Source organism: Oncorhynchus nerka, linkage group LG27 (genome assembly GCF_034236695.1).
Source record: "Oncorhynchus nerka isolate Pitt River linkage group LG27, Oner_Uvic_2.0, whole genome shotgun sequence".
NCBI lineage: Eukaryota > Metazoa > Chordata > Actinopteri > Salmoniformes > Salmonidae > Oncorhynchus > Oncorhynchus nerka.
In genome coordinates, this window is record NC_088422.1 from 103,276,919 (window position 1) to 103,292,618 (window position 15,700).

The 15,700-nt window shown below is 47.1% G+C and overlaps 2 protein-coding genes across 2 annotated transcripts; both read right to left on the reverse strand.

Moving 5' to 3' along the window:
- Nucleotides 1-1,992: 1,992 nt before the first annotated feature.
- Nucleotides 1,993-10,340, reverse strand: LOC115120181 (titin-like). Its single transcript, XM_065012495.1, has 5 exons — nucleotides 6,806-10,340; nucleotides 6,387-6,683; nucleotides 5,631-6,218; nucleotides 4,076-4,381; nucleotides 1,993-2,847 (listed from the first exon to the last, which is right to left on the reverse strand). The coding sequence occupies exons 1-5, from the start codon at nucleotides 10,338-10,340 to the stop codon at nucleotides 2,534-2,536; spliced, it is 5,040 nt and encodes a 1,679-aa protein (XP_064868567.1). The 3' UTR covers nucleotides 1,993-2,533.
- A 5-nt stretch (nucleotides 10,341-10,345) lies between these two features.
- On the reverse strand, nucleotides 10,346-14,853 carry LOC115114994 (titin-like). The gene has a single exon (XM_029643455.2). It carries the CDS (start codon nucleotides 14,818-14,820, stop codon nucleotides 10,354-10,356), a length of 4,467 nt encoding a protein of 1,488 aa, XP_029499315.2. The 5' UTR covers nucleotides 14,821-14,853; the 3' UTR covers nucleotides 10,346-10,353.
- Nucleotides 14,854-15,700: the final 847 nt, after the last annotated feature.

Genomic DNA, 15,700 nt, shown 5'->3' on the forward strand with positions numbered 1-15,700 from the left:
AGGCTACCTGCTGGTTACTGACCCAACGCTCTAACCACTAGACTACCTGCTGGTTACTGACCCAACGCTCTAACCACTAGGCTACCTGCTGGTTACTGACCCAACACTCTAACCACTAGGCTACCTGCTGGTTACTAGACTACCTGCTGGTTACTAGTCCAACACTCTAACCACTAGGCTACCTGCTGGATACTGGCCCAACCACTAGGCTACCTGCTGGTTACTAGTCCAACGCTCTAACCACTAGGCTACCTGCTGGTTACTGGCCCAACCACTAGGCTACCTGCTGGTTACTAGTCCAACGCTCTAACCACTAGGCTACCTGCTGGTTACTGGCCCAACACTCTAACCACTAGACTACCTGCTGGTTACTAGTCCAACACTCTAACCACTAGGCTACCTGCTGGTTACTAGTCCAACGCTCTAACCACTAGGCTACCTGCTGGTTACTAGTCCAACGCTGTAACCACTAGACTACCTGCTGGTTACTAGTCCAACGCTCTAACCACTAGGCTACCTGCTGGTTACTAGTCCAACACTCTAACCACTAGACTACCTGCTGGTTACTAGTCCAACACTCTAACCACTAGGCTACCTGCTGGCTACTGACCCAACACTCTAACCACTAGGCTACCTGCTGGTTACTGACCCAACACTCTAACCACTAGACTACCTGCTGGTTACTAGTCCAACACTCTAACCACTAGGCTACCTACTGGTTACTGACCCAACACTCTAACCACTAGGCTACCTGCTGGCTACTAGTCCAACACTCTAACCACTAGACTACCTGCTGGTTACTAGTCCAACACTCTAACCACTAGGCTACCTGCTGGTTACCCACCCAACGCTCTAACCACTAGTCTACCTGCTGGTTACTAGTCCAACGCTCTAACCACTAGGCTACCTGCTGGTTACTAGTCCAACACTCTAACCACTAGTCTACCTGCTGGTTACTAGTCCAACACTCTAACCACTAGTCTACCTGCTGGTTACTAGTCCAACACTCTAACCACTAGACTACCTGCTGGTTACTAGTCCAACACTCTAACCACTAGGCTACCTGCTGGTTACTAGTCCAACACTCTAACCACTAGGCTACCTGCTGGTTACTAGTCTACCTGCTGGTTACTAGTCTACCTGCTGGTTACTAGTCTACCTGCTGGTTACTAGTCTACCTGCTGGTTACTAGTCTACCTACTGGTTACTAGGCTACCTGCTGGTTACTAGGCTACCTGCTGAGAGAGTAGAAGCAACACCACTACCGTTATCTGACACACTTCTGTCTTTCTATTTCTTCTCTTAAACCGTTAAATATCAACACCAATCACATGTAGAAACCATGCCAACAGTCCAACTGACTGGGGACACCTGTCCACATGTAGAAACCATGCCAACAGTCCAACTGACTGGGGACACCTGTCCACATGTAGAAACCGTGCCAACAGTCCAACTGACTGGGGACACCTGTCCACATGTAGAAACCATGCCAACAGTCCAACTGACTGGGGACACCTGTCCACATGTAGAAACCATGTCAACAGTCCAACTGAACACCTGTCCACATGTAGAAACCATGCCAACAGTCCAACTGACTGGGGACACCTGTCCACATGTAGAAACCATGCCAACAGTCCAACTGACTGGGGACACCTGTCCACATGTAGAAACCATGCCAACAGTCCAACTGACTGGGGACACCTGTCCACATGTAGAAACCATGCCAACAGTCCAACTGACTGGGGACACCTGTCCACATGTAGAAACCATGCCAACAGTCCAACTGACTGGGGACACCTGTCCACATGTAGAAACCATGCCAACAGTCCAACTGACTGGGGACACCTGTCCACATGTAGAAACCATGCCAACAGTCCAACTGACTGGGGACACCTGTCCACATGTAGAAACCATGCCAACAGTCCAACTGACTGGGGACACCTGTCCACATGTAGAAACCATGCCAACAGTCCAACTGACTGGGGACACCTGTCCACATGTAGAAACCATGCCAACAGTCCAACTGACTGGGGACACCTGTCCACATGTAGAAACCATGCCAACAGTCCAACTGACTGGGGACACCTGTCCACATGTAGAAACCATGCCAACAGTCCAACTGACTGGGGACACCTGTCCACACGGCTGACAATATGTTTTCATGGGATTTCTTCCACATTGTAAAACTCACACTCTAAATAAACAAATGACGACATCCAACCTTCCATCCACCGTTAACACTGTGATTTACGCACACAAATCAACTATTTTTGACCATTTTCCCAACAAGTCAGACAATAGTTGAAGCATATCAAATCTATTCTCTACGCTATTAAAATCAGCTATCAGAACAGAAATATCGTCTACCAAATCAAAACAAATAGCTATTTCAGTAACCACATCGAATACGGAAATCTCAACTTTTAAAGAAAAAACAAAACAAAAATGAAAATTTAACGACTTCGACCACTTTTCACAACAAATAAAAAATAGCAAAGCCTCTGACAATTAAACAAATCAAATTAAAACCATTCTAATCTCCTTCGTAAGCGTCCGTGTCCACACACATCACCGGGCCGGCAGTGGTGGACGGGTTACTGACTGACCCCGCTGCGTTCTTAGCCACGACTCTGAATTCGTAAACCACACACTCGTTCAGCTCGGTCACAGTGTAGTGTGTGTCAGAAACGTTGGTTAAGTTGGCCTTCGTCCACCTGTCTCGTTCGCCCTCTTTCTTCTCAACCAGGTATCCCGTTACCTTGCTACCACCGTCGTAAGTAGGCTTCAGCCATTCGAGTCTGACGGAGGACTTTCTGATGTGAGTGATCCGCACGTTGGTCGGAGGCTCTGCAACAGACAACAACAAAAAAATATTTAAAATACAAATATAGGAAATGTGATGGACAACCACAACCACTAGGGGATAAAGAAATGTGATGGACAACCACAACCACTAGGGGATAAAGAAATGTGATGGACAACCACAACCACTAGGGGATAAAGAAATGTGATGGACAACCACAACCACTAGGGGATAAAGAAATGTGATGGACCAACCACTAGGGGATAAAGAAATGTGATGGACCAACCACTAGGGGATAAAGAAATGTGATGGACAACCACTAGGTGATAGAGAAATGTGATGGACAACCACTAGGGGATAAAGAAATGTGATGGACCACCCACTAGGTGATAGAGAAATGTGATGAACCAACCACTAGGTGATAAAGAAATGTGATGGACAACCACTAGGTGATAGAGAAATGTGATGGACCAGCCACTAGGGGATAAAGAAATGTGATGGACAAGCACTAGGTGATATAGAAATGTGAAATGTGATGGACAACCACTAGGGGATATAGAAATGTGATGGACCAACCACTAGGTGATAGAGAAATGTGATGGACCAACCACTAGGTGATAGAGAAATGTGATGGACAAGCACTAGGTGATATAGAAATGTGATGGACAACCACTAGGGGATAAAGAAATGTGATGGACCAACCACTAGGCGATAAAGAAATGTGATGGACAACCACTAGGTGATAGAGAAATGTGATGGACAACCACTAGGTGATATAGAAATGTGATGGACAACCACTAGGGGATAAAGAAATGTGATGGACCACCCACTAGGTGATAGAGAAATGTGATGAACCAACCACTAGGTGATAGAGAAATGTGATGGACAACCACTAGGTGATAGAGAATTGTGATGGACAACCACTAGGTGATATAGAAATGTGATGGACAACCACTAGGTGATATAGAAATGTGATGGACAACCACAACCACTAGTGATAAAGAAATGTGATGGACCACCACTAGGTGATAAAGAAATGTGATGGACCAACCACTAGGTGATAGAGAAATGTGATGGACAACCACTAGGCGATAAAGAAATGTGATGGACCAACAACTAGGTGATAAAGAAATGTGATGGACCAACCACTAGGTGATAAAGAAATGTGATGGACCAACCACTAGGCGATAAAGAAATGTGATGGACCAACCACTAGGCGATAAAGAAATGTGATGGACCAACCACTACTGAAAGTAACGAAAGTCGCCTTACCACAAGCATCAATGGCCAGTACAGCGTCTGAGATCTTGCTAAGGGGACCGCATCCGGCTGCGTTTTCCGCTGCCACCTTGAACTCATAGACGAGACCAGCAACGATGACGTTGGTCACTTTGAAGTGTGTGGCACGGATAACGGTTTTGTTAACCGTCTGCCACAGGATGCTGTTCTTGTCCTTCATCTGAAGATGGTATCCAACGACTGGTCTCCCTCCATTCCAGTTCGGCTCCGTCCAGGCGACGGTGACGCTTTCTCTGGTTACAGACGTAACGATAGGGGGTGACGGAGATTCAGGGACGGCTATAGACGGAAGAAAATAACATTTAGCATTAATCGGTATGTTTACAGGGGCTATTCAATAAGACGTAGGTATTCTTTATCAGTTCAAGGGGTGGCATAGTGCAGCGCCCCCTAGTGGTCTGTTACAATAACACATTCTCAGGTATTCTTTATCAGTTCAAGGGGAGGCATAGTGCAGCGCCCCCTAGTGGTCTGATACAATAACACATTCTCAGGTATTCTTTATCAGTTCAAGGGGAGGCATAGTGCAGCGCCCCCTAGTGGTCTGTTACAATAACACATTCTCAGGTATTCTTTATCAGTTCAAGGGGTGGCATAGTGCAGCGCCCCCTAGTGGTCTGTTACAATAACACATTCTCAGGTATTCTTTATCAGTTCAAGGGGTGGCATAGTGCAGCGCCCCCTAGTGGTCTGTTACAAAAACACATTCTCAGGTATTCTTTATCAGTTCAAGGGGAGGCATAGTGCAGTGCCCCCTAGTGGTCTGTTACAATAACACATTCTCAGGTATTCTTTATCAGTTCAAGGGGTGGCATAGTGCAGCGCCCCCTAGTGGTCTGTTACAAAAACACATTCTCAGGTATTCTTTATCAGTTCAAGGGGAGGCATAGTGCAGCGCCCCCTAGTGGTCTGTTACAATAACACATTCTCAGGTATTCTTTATCAGTTCAAGGGGAGGCATAGTGCAGCGCCCCCTAGTGGTCTGTTACAAGTAGATATGTTACATGTACCATTTGTTTTACTTTACCTTTATTTAACTAGGCAAGTCAGTTAATAAGAACAAATTATTATTTTCAATGACGGCCTACTGGGAGAACAGTGGGTTAACTGCCTTGTTCAGGGGGCAGAACGACAGATTTGTACTTTGTCAGCTTGGAGGATTCGATCTTGCAACTTTTCTGTTACTAGTCCAGCACTCTAACCACTAGGCTACGCTGCCACCTCTACACTCTAACCACTAGGCTACCCTGCCTCCTCTACACTCTAACCACTAGGCTACGCTGCCACCTCTACACTCTAACCACTAGGCTACGCTGCCGCCTCTACACTTTAACCACTAGGCTACGCTGCCGCCTCTACACTCTAACCACTAGGCTACGCTGCCGCCTCTACACTCTAACCACTAGGCTACGCTGCCGCCTCTACACTCTAACCACTAGGCTACGCTGCCGCCACATATACATGTATATATATATAGAGAGAGAGAAAATACAAAGATAAAAGGTGAATAGAGTAGTATAAAACTTACTGTAGTTGAGATCCACTCTGACGGTTGCAGAGTCGCTGTACTCACTGATGCCGTAGCGATTTTCAGCCCTGATTCTGAACTGGTACTCCAGTCCTGTTATGAGCTTCATGATTTTCATTGTGCATTTCACAACGACCGAGGAGACTTCGGTCCAGTCGGCGTTTGTCGTTTCTCGTTTGGTTATTATGTAGTTTGTGACGGGGCTTCCGCCGTCATACCGAGGAGGAAGCCACGTCAGACTCACGCTGTCCTCGGTCACCTCAGACATTCCAATAGGACCAACTGGGGCGCTGGGTCTATCCAGGACCACGATGGTCACAAAAGACCTGGAGGCTCCGCTGGTGTTGGAGGCACATATGTCGTACCTTCCTGAATCAGTAGCAGTGCTCTCACGAAGAATGATGATAAGATATTCAGGAGTTACTTCAGAGTTGAATCTCATCGTTGACTTCAACACGACATCGTCCTTTGAAAGAGAAATCTTTGGCGCAGGTTTCCCAGTAAGTGGGATCTGGCATTTTAGGTTTGATCCTGCTCTGACGTAGACCATATTGTCAGGAAACTTGTTCATGTTCATTTCAGGAGGTTCTGTTGAAAGATGAAGACTTGTTATTTCATTGAAGATATCAGATCAAAATGAAACAATCTACATGTAAGAATTATTCTTCCAGAATGTAGTAAACCATCTATCGTGGTTTATGCTCAGCAATTCTCTACCCTTAGTAACTGTAAATGTAGGGCTGGGCAACAACTCACCAAGTTGCCCTTTAACTAACACAGGGAGAGCCATTTCTGTAGGGTCACTGAATCCAGCGTGGTTTTCAGCACGAACTCTGAAAAAGTATTGAGTAGCTTCCTTCAGGTCGTACACCACGAAGTGGACGGTCTTGGTGACGCCACACTTCACCCATTTATCCTGACCGTTCTCGAGAGCATCGACACGATAACTGGTGATTCTGCTCCCTCCGTCATTCTCGGGCTTAATCCAAGACAAGGACACGCTTTCCTTGGTGATCTCGGTGACCTCGATGGTTTGTGGTGGGCTGGGTTTTTCTGAAATCAAGAAGAAGAAAAAAGGAGAAAAAACTGTTGTTTTAAAATAAAAAAAACATACAAAAATGAATTTAAAAAAAATATATGGAACACTTACATTTGGATGATCAGTTCTGGCATACCTGTAATCATTGCTCCGTATTTGGTCTCAGCTGGCAAGCCGGTTCCATACTGGTTTTCTCCAGTGACTCTGAAGTAGTACACACCTCCCTCTTGTAGATCTGACACTCTGTAGGTCAGACGAGGACATGAATCTGTGACTCTGGTCCATCCCTTGTTGTTCACCTCACGAATATCAACAAGGTAGTTGGTGACAGCAGCACCACCTTCGTTTTCTGGGGTATCCCAGGCAACTGTTGCAGAGCTCTTGGTAACATCTTTGATCGCAACACGGCACGGTGGACCAGGAGAGTCAAGAACCCTGACATTTAACGTACATGTGACTTTTCCAGCAACGTTTTGTAAAGTCACTGTATATTTTCCAGAGTCGTCTCTTGTTGCTTGTTCCACCGTGATAGACGTGACGGTACCAGTGGTATGAATACTGGCCCTCACTCTCAGGTCAACATCTGCCTTGTCCCACATAACGTTAGGAACAGGTTTCCCGCTGAACGGCACAGTTAAGGTGAACAAACTGCCGTCCTTTACAAGAAGAGTCTTTCGCATCTCATTGCTGATATTAAACTGTGGTTCCTCTTCTCGGTCCTCAGCTGCTTGTGGATCAGTAGGAGGACTTGGCTCACTGACACCAATCTTGTTGATGGATTTGACAACAAATATATATTCTGCACCAGGTGTCAAACCAACGACAGTGAATCCAGTGTTCTCTGTGTTTGAAACACTGACACACCAGTCCTCCTCATCCGTTCTCTTATATTCAACACAGTATCCTGTTACAACAGCTCCCCCATCAAACAACGGCTTATTCCACGAAAGAGTTACAGAAGTCTTGGTTGAGTCAATGACTTTGGGTTTAGCTGGTGGGGACGGCAGGAATTGTGGATCCTCCGCTTTTGTCAGTTTGCAAGGAATACTTGGGGGACTCGAGCCTGCAACATTTTCTGCATAGACTCTGTACTCATACTCACATCCCTCACAGAGATTGGATGCCTTGACCCTAAGGTCATTCACGGGCTTTGTGTTCACCTGTACCCAGCGCATTCCTGATTTCTCTCGTTTCTCAATAACGTAGCCAGAAATGCTGCTTCCTCCATCGGACTCAGGTCTTCTCCAGCAGATTGCCATTGTCTCACTTGTTATGCTGGTGACTTCAACATCTGTCGGTGCAGCAGGGACAGTGAATGGATCTGTGGCCTTGGTTGGCTCACTCTCTAAGGCTTCACCTTCTCCATATTCATTCACTGCCTTTACTCTGAAGATGTATTCCTTTCCTTTACGCAGACTGGTGACCTTGCATGTTGTAGCCTTCGTGTCTTCATATACTGAAGTCCAGGTGACACGACTGGTTTCACATTTCTCAACTATATAGCGCAGAATTTCCGCACCACCATTTTCTTGAGGTGGTCCCCAGGTCAAAGTGCATTTCTCTGCGGTCAGACCAGTCACATCCAATGGCCCAGAAGACGGTCCAGGGCGGTCAAGAACCTTACAGTTTACAGACAGGGACCTTGTACCAGCAATGTTCTGCACTGTTACAGTGTACTGACCCGAGTCTCTTCGGATAGTGTCTCTGACTAGTAATGTGGTGGTAGTGTGTGTTGAAGTGATCTCTATTCTTGCCTTGATCTCAATCCTTTCACCATCTTTTGACCAGGAAATGACTGGACGTGGGTGCCCAGAAATATCTGCATCGATTCTCAGAACATCTCCAGCTTTGACAACGACTAATTTCTTATACTTGTCATCCAAGACAATGCGAGGTAGAACAACGTTATCCTTGACTGTGACGGCACCTGTGCATTGCGACGGCTCACTGAGTACTCCGGCAGAGTTCTTTGCAATAACACGGAAGTCATATTGAATGTCCTCCGTAAGACCTTCAATGTCATAGCAAGTTTCCTGGAGATTGGTGAAATTGCACTTCAGCCAACAACCATCTGGAAGCTCCCTGCGTTCAACAATGTAGCCAGTCACCTTGGCTCCACCATCATTCTCTGGCTTGGACCAAGTGAGAGAAATGGAAGATCTTGTGATGTCTGTGACTGTAAGGTTAGCAGGAGGATCACATGGATCTCTTGCAGCTATAGGCTCAGTGGCTTTGCTGTACGGTCCAACGCCAGCAATATTCTCAGCAGCAACACGGAATTCATACTGCAAGCTTTCTTCTACCCCATTCACTTTAAATTCTGTTTCAGCAATGAGACGTCCTCTGTTAGTCTTTGTCCAGCGAATACTGCTATAGTCCTTCATTTCCAGGTGATAACCCATGATTGGACTTCCACCATCACTGGCTGGTTGATTCCATGTAACCAACATGAAGGACTTTGTAGCCTGGGCAACACGGAGGGTAGTGGGAGGGCCAGGTGTCTCGAAGGGGTACTGTGCAACAACGGAAGCGGACTCCACAGCATGGCTCACGCCGAAACGGTTTTCAGCTGCAATTCGGAACTGATATTCAGTGCCTTGTGTCAAACGAGGAACCTTAATAGATGTTCTGGCAACTGTGGATGAAACAGTCTTCCATGATGTAGTGGTAGTATCTCTCTTCTCTACTACGTAGTTGCTGATTGGACATCCACCATCGTAGAGTGGGGGATCCCAAGACAGTGAAATATAGTCAGCGTTGACTTCATCTACCTTGATTGCACCAGGTGGGCCAGGTTTATCCAAGATGACAACAGCTATTATGGCTGATTTTCTACCAACTGTGTTGCTTAAGGTGATCTCATAGTTCCCTGATTCCTCCCTGGTTGTGTTTCTGATAGTGATTAGTGATGAGTTATTAGATGTTAGAAAGCTAACCCTGGTTGTCTCCTTCAATTCAACACCATCTTTGTTCCATGAAACCTCAGGTTCAGGTCTGCCTCTAAATGGAACATCGATCTTCAGGTCGTCTCCTGCCTTGACACTGTATGAGGTGCTCATTAGATCTATGATGGGTTCTATTGTGTCGTCCTTTACTGGCTTGGCCAGTGGCTTCGGGTCACTCTTGTCTGTAATCATTGCTCCGTATTTGGTCTCAGTTGGCAAGCCGGTTCCATACTGGTTTTCACCAGTGACTCTGAAGTAGTACACACCTCCCTCTTGTAGATCTGACACTCTGTAGGTCAGACGAGGACATGAATCTGTGACTCTGGTCCATCCCTTGTTGTTCACCTCACGAATATCAACAAGGTAGTTGGTGACAGCAGCACCACCTTCGTTTTCTGGGGTATCCCAGGCAACTGTTGCAGAGCTCTTGGTAACATCCTTGATCGCAACACGGCACGGTGGACCAGGAGAGTCAAGAACCCTGACATTTAACGTACATGTGACTTTTCCAGCAACGTTTTGTAAAGTCACTGTATATTTTCCAGAGTCGTCTCTTGTTGCTTGTTCCACCGTGATAGACGTGACGGTACCAGTGGTATGAATACTGGCCCTCACTCTCAGGTCAACATCTGCCTTGTCCCACATAACGTTAGGAACAGGTTTCCCGCTGAACGGCACAGTTAAGGTGAACAAACTGCCGTCCTTTACAAGAAGAGTCTTTCGCATCTCATTGCTGATATTAAACTGTGGTTCCTCTTCTCTCGTCCTCAGCTGCTTGTGGATCAGTAGGAGGACTTGGCTCACTGACACCAATCTTGTTGATGGATTTGACAACAAATATATATTCTGCACCAGGTGTCAAACCAACGACAGTGAATCCAGTGTTCTCTGTGTTTGAAACACTGACACACCAGTCCTCCTCATCCGTTCTCTTATATTCAACACAGTATCCTGTTACAGCAGCTCCCCCATCAAACAACGGCTTATTCCACGAAAGAGTTACAGAAGTCTTGGTTGAGTCAATGACTTTGGGTTTAGCTGGTGGGGACGGCAGGAATTGTGGATCCTCCGCTTTTGTCAGTTTGCAAGGAATACTTGGGGGACTCGAGCCTGCAACATTTTCTGCATAGACTCTGTACTCATACTCACATCCCTCACAGAGATTGGATGCCTTGACCCTAAGGTCATTCACGGGCTTTGTGTTCACCTGTACCCAGCGCATTCCTGATTTCTCTCGTTTCTCAATAACGTAGCCAGAAATGCTGCTTCCTCCATCGGACTCAGGTCTTTTCCAGCAGATTGTCATGGTCTCACTTGTTATGCTGGTGACTTCAACATCTGTCGGTGCAGCAGGGACAGTGAATGGATCTGTGGCCTTGGTTGGCTCACTCTCTAAGGCTTCACCTTGTCCATATTCATTCACTGCCTTTACTCTGAAGATGTATTCCTTTCCTTTACGCAGACTGGTGACCTTGCATGTTGTAGCCTTCGTGTCTTCATATACTGAAGTCCAGGTGACACGACTGGTTTCACATTTCTCAACTATATAGCGCAGAATTTCCGCACCACCATTTTCTTGAGGTGGTCCCCAGGTCAAAGTGCATTTCTCTGCGGTCAGACCAGTCACATCCAATGGCCCAGAAGACGGTCCAGGGCGGTCAAGAACCTTACAGTTTACAGACAGGGACCTTGTACCAGCAATGTTCTGCACTGTTACAGTGTACTGACCCGAGTCTCTTCGGATAGTGTCTCTGACTAGTAATGTGGTGGTAGTGTGTGTTGAAGTGATCTCTATTCTTGCCTTGATCTCAATCCTTTCACCATCTTTTGACCAGGAAATGACTGGACGTGGGTGCCCAGAAATATCTGCATCGATTCTCAGAACATCTCCGGCTTTGACAACGACTAATTTCTTATACTTGTCATCCAAGACAATGCGAGGTAGAACAACGTTATCCTTGACTGTGACGGCACCTGTGCATTGCGACGGCTCACTGAGTACTCCAGCAGAGTTCTTTGCAATAACACGGAAGTCATATTGAATGTCCTCCGTAAGACCTTCAATGTCATAGCAAGTTTCCTGGAGATTGGTGAAATTGCACTTCAGCCAACAACCATCTGGAAGCTCCCTGCGTTCAACAATGTAGCCAGTCACCTTGGCTCCACCATCATTCTCTGGCTTGGACCAAGTGAGAGAAATGGAAGATCTTGTGATGTCTGTGACTGTAAGGTTAGCAGGAGGATCACATGGATCTCTTGCAGCTATAGGCTCAGTGGCTTTGCTGTACGGTCCAACGCCAGCAATATTCTCAGCAGCAACACGGAATTCATACTGCAAGCTTTCTTCTACCCCATTCACTTTAAATTCTGTTTCAGCAATGAGACGTCCTCTGTTAGTCTTTGTCCAGCGAATACTGCTATAGTCCTTCATTTCCAGGTGATAACCCATGATTGGACTTCCACCATCACTGGCTGGTTCATTCCATGTAACCAACATGAAGGACTTTGTAGCCTGGGCAACATGGAGGGTAGTGGGAGGGCCAGGTGTCTCGAAGGGGTACTGTGCAACAACGGAAGCGGACTCCACAGCATGGCTCACGCCGAAACGGTTTTCAGCTGCAATTCGGAACTGATATTCAGTGCCTTGTGTCAAACGAGGAACCTTAATAGACGTTCTGGCAACTGTGGATGAAACGGCCTTCCATGATGTAGTGGTAGTATCTCTCTTCTCTACTACGTAGTTGCTGATTGGACATCCACCATCGTAGAGTGGGGGATCCCAAGACAGTGAAATATAGTCAGCGTTGACTTCATCTACCTTGATTGCACCAGGTGGGCCAGGTTTATCCAAGATGACAACAGCTATTATGGCTGATTTTCTACCAACTGTGTTGCTTAAGGTGATCTCATAGTTCCCTGATTCCTCCCTGGTTGTGTTTCTGATAGTGATTAGTGATGAGTTATTAGATGTTAGAAAGCTAACCCTGGTTGTCTCCTTCAATTCAACACCATCTTTGTTCCATGAAACCTCAGGTTCAGGTCTGCCTCTAAATGGAACATCGATCTTCAGGTCGTCTCCTGCCTTGACACTGAATGTCTTGCACATCAGATCTATGATGGGTTCCACTGTGTCGTCGTTTACTATGACAGCCTCTGCCAGTAGCTTAGGTTCACTCTTGCCTGTTTCATTGACTGCACTAATCCTAAATGAATATTCCTCACCTGTTAAGAGTCCATCAACAGTTGATCTCAATCCCCGTATCTCAGTACACACAGTCCATTTGTCATCGCTCTTGGTTTGCATTTCCACTACGTAGCATTTGATTCTGCTTCCACCATCGTCGTCAGGCTTTTCCCATGACAGACTCACACTGTCGTGAGTAACATCTACAACAGTGACTTTACCAGGAGGCAAAGGAGCTTGGGATACCTTGATTGGTTCTGGTGTTTCCGCTGGCAAACCCACACCGAGCTCATTAACAGCTCGTACACGGAAGTAATAAAGTCCCCCTTCTATAAGGTTGTCAATCTTCATTCTATTTCTTCCACAGTTCCCGGAAACACTGGTAAAGGCCCGTCTTTGAGCTTCTCTCTTCTCCACAACGTAATGTGTGATCTTAGCTCCGCCGTCAATCAGTGGAGGCTCCCAGGATAGTGATACAGAATCTCTAGTAATGTCCTTGACTTCAAAGTGCTCAGGGGCACTTGGTGAATCCAACACCGTGACATTAATGAAAGCAGACTTCATACCGCTGACGTTCTCAAGAGTCAACGCATACTTGCCAGTGTCAAGTCTGTTGACAGTGTGGATGACAAGGACTGTGTAGGTGCTTGTGACCTCAATGTGTGCACGCTCAGTAAGAGGACCTTCCATCTTGGACCACTTGACTACAGGTTGAGGTTTTCCTTTGAATGGGACAAACAGACGCAGTGTCGCACACGCCCGAACTGACACCATTTTCCTAAGGTCTGAATCTAGTTCAATCTCAGGTGCCTCAAGTCTTTCAGATGTAACTACAGTCCCTGGTACATCCGCTGGTTCCCCAACTCCTTCAGTGTTAATCGCACAGACGTGGAAGTTGTATTCTCCATTTTCCTTCAGTGTTTTCACAGTGAAGTGTGTTTCTTCAACACCAGTTGGCGGTGTACAGGTTGTCCACTCTTCCTCCGTTACTTCCTTCATCTCAACAACATATCCTTTGATGGCTGCTCCGCCATCATAGATGGGCTTTGCCCATGAGATGGACACGGTTGTGGTTGACTGGTCTGTCACCGTAGGGTTGTAAGGAGGACCTGGGGGATATAAGGGGTCACAAGCTTTGATATATCCTGTTGGTTCACTTGGCACTCCCACACCAGCAGAATTCTCAGCAGATACTCTGAACTCGTAGGAATGCCCCTCGGCGAGTCCGGGGCATCTGAACCGAATATCGTTAAGTCTTCTCTTGTTACACTTTGTCCATCTAACACCGTCTTTATCGCGTTTTTCAACGATATAGCCATCTATTTCTGAGCCACCATCGTTTTCTGGACGATTCCATGTCAGGACCATTGAGTCGCTTGTTATAGCGCTTGCTTCAGGTGTGGAAGGAGAGCTGGGCGGCTTGAAAGGACAACATGCAGTAACCGGGTCTGATTCAAGAGGTTCACCAGTGCCAAACCTATTCACCGCTTTCACTCTGAAGATGTACTCAGTGCCGGGTACGAGTTTAGTCACTTTGTAGCTGACTGCTTGGGTTTCCGGTTGGACTACAGTCCATGACACGCGGTTGGTTACCCTCTTTTCAATGATATAATGGGAAACACTGGCACCGCCATCTTGTAACGGATGACTCCAGTGCAGCGCGGCTTTCTCTGCAGTCACACCGGTGATCTTCAATGGCCCATCAGGTGGACCAGGTCTATCAAGAACCTTAACATTGACAGGTATATCTTTCTTTCCGGCCACATTGCTGAGACTCAGGACGAACTGTCCGCCGTCCACTCTGACGCAATCTAGAACTGTTAGAACGGTACGTTCAAACGTTTTTACGACCTCCGTTCTCGGGGCGGTTTTATCAATTTCTTTTCCGTCTTTTAACCACTTGACTCTGGGGAGTGGCGTCCCCAGGATATCCGCTCGGATAACAAACGTTTCACCGGCACGGACGACGATGCCATCCTTAAACTTGGGATCCATCGATGCTGTTGGTGCCGCGATTTCCATGGTGGCTCTGGTCACTGTTGACACAAACGGAATACCAGGTGCAAAAGGTTCACTAAGAGAGAGAGAGAGAGAGAATGGGAGAGCAGGTGGGAGAAAGGGATACATATGTATAATCAGATGTGATATTATACCTTTATTGCCTAGTTAAATAAGAACAGAGAGTCAGTTAAGAACAAATTCTTATTTACAATGACAGTCTAGGAACAGTGGGTTAACTGGTCTAGGAACAGTGGGTTAACTGGTCTAGGAACAGTGGGTTAACTGCCTTGTTCAGGGGCAGAACGACAGATTTTTGTACCTTGTCAGCTCGGGGATTCGATCTTTCAACCTTTCGGTTACTAGTCCAACGCTCTAAACACTAGGCTACCCTGCCGCCCCTCCACTCTAACCACTAGGCTACCCTGCCGCCCCTCCACTCTAACCACTAGGCTACGCCGCCACCCCTCCACTCTAACCACTAGGCTACCCTGCCTCTCTTCCACTCAAACCACTAAGCTACCCTGCCACCCCTCCACTCTAACCACTAGGCTACCCTGCCACCCCTCCACTCTAACCACTAGTCTACCTGCCTCCCCTCCACTCTAACCACTAGTCTACCTGCCGCCCCTCCACTCTAACCACTAGGCTACCCTGCCGCCCCTCCACTCTAACCACTAGTCTACCTGCCTCCCCCCTCCACTCTAACCACTAGGCTACCCTGCCACCCCCACTCCCACTCTAAACCACTAGGCTACCCTGCCCCCCCCCTCCACTCTAACCACTAGGCCGCCCCTCCACTCTAACCACTAGGCTACCTGCCCCTCCACCCCTCCACTCTAACCACTAGTCTACCTGCCGCCCCTCCACTCTAACCACTAGGCTACGCTGCCACCCCTCCACT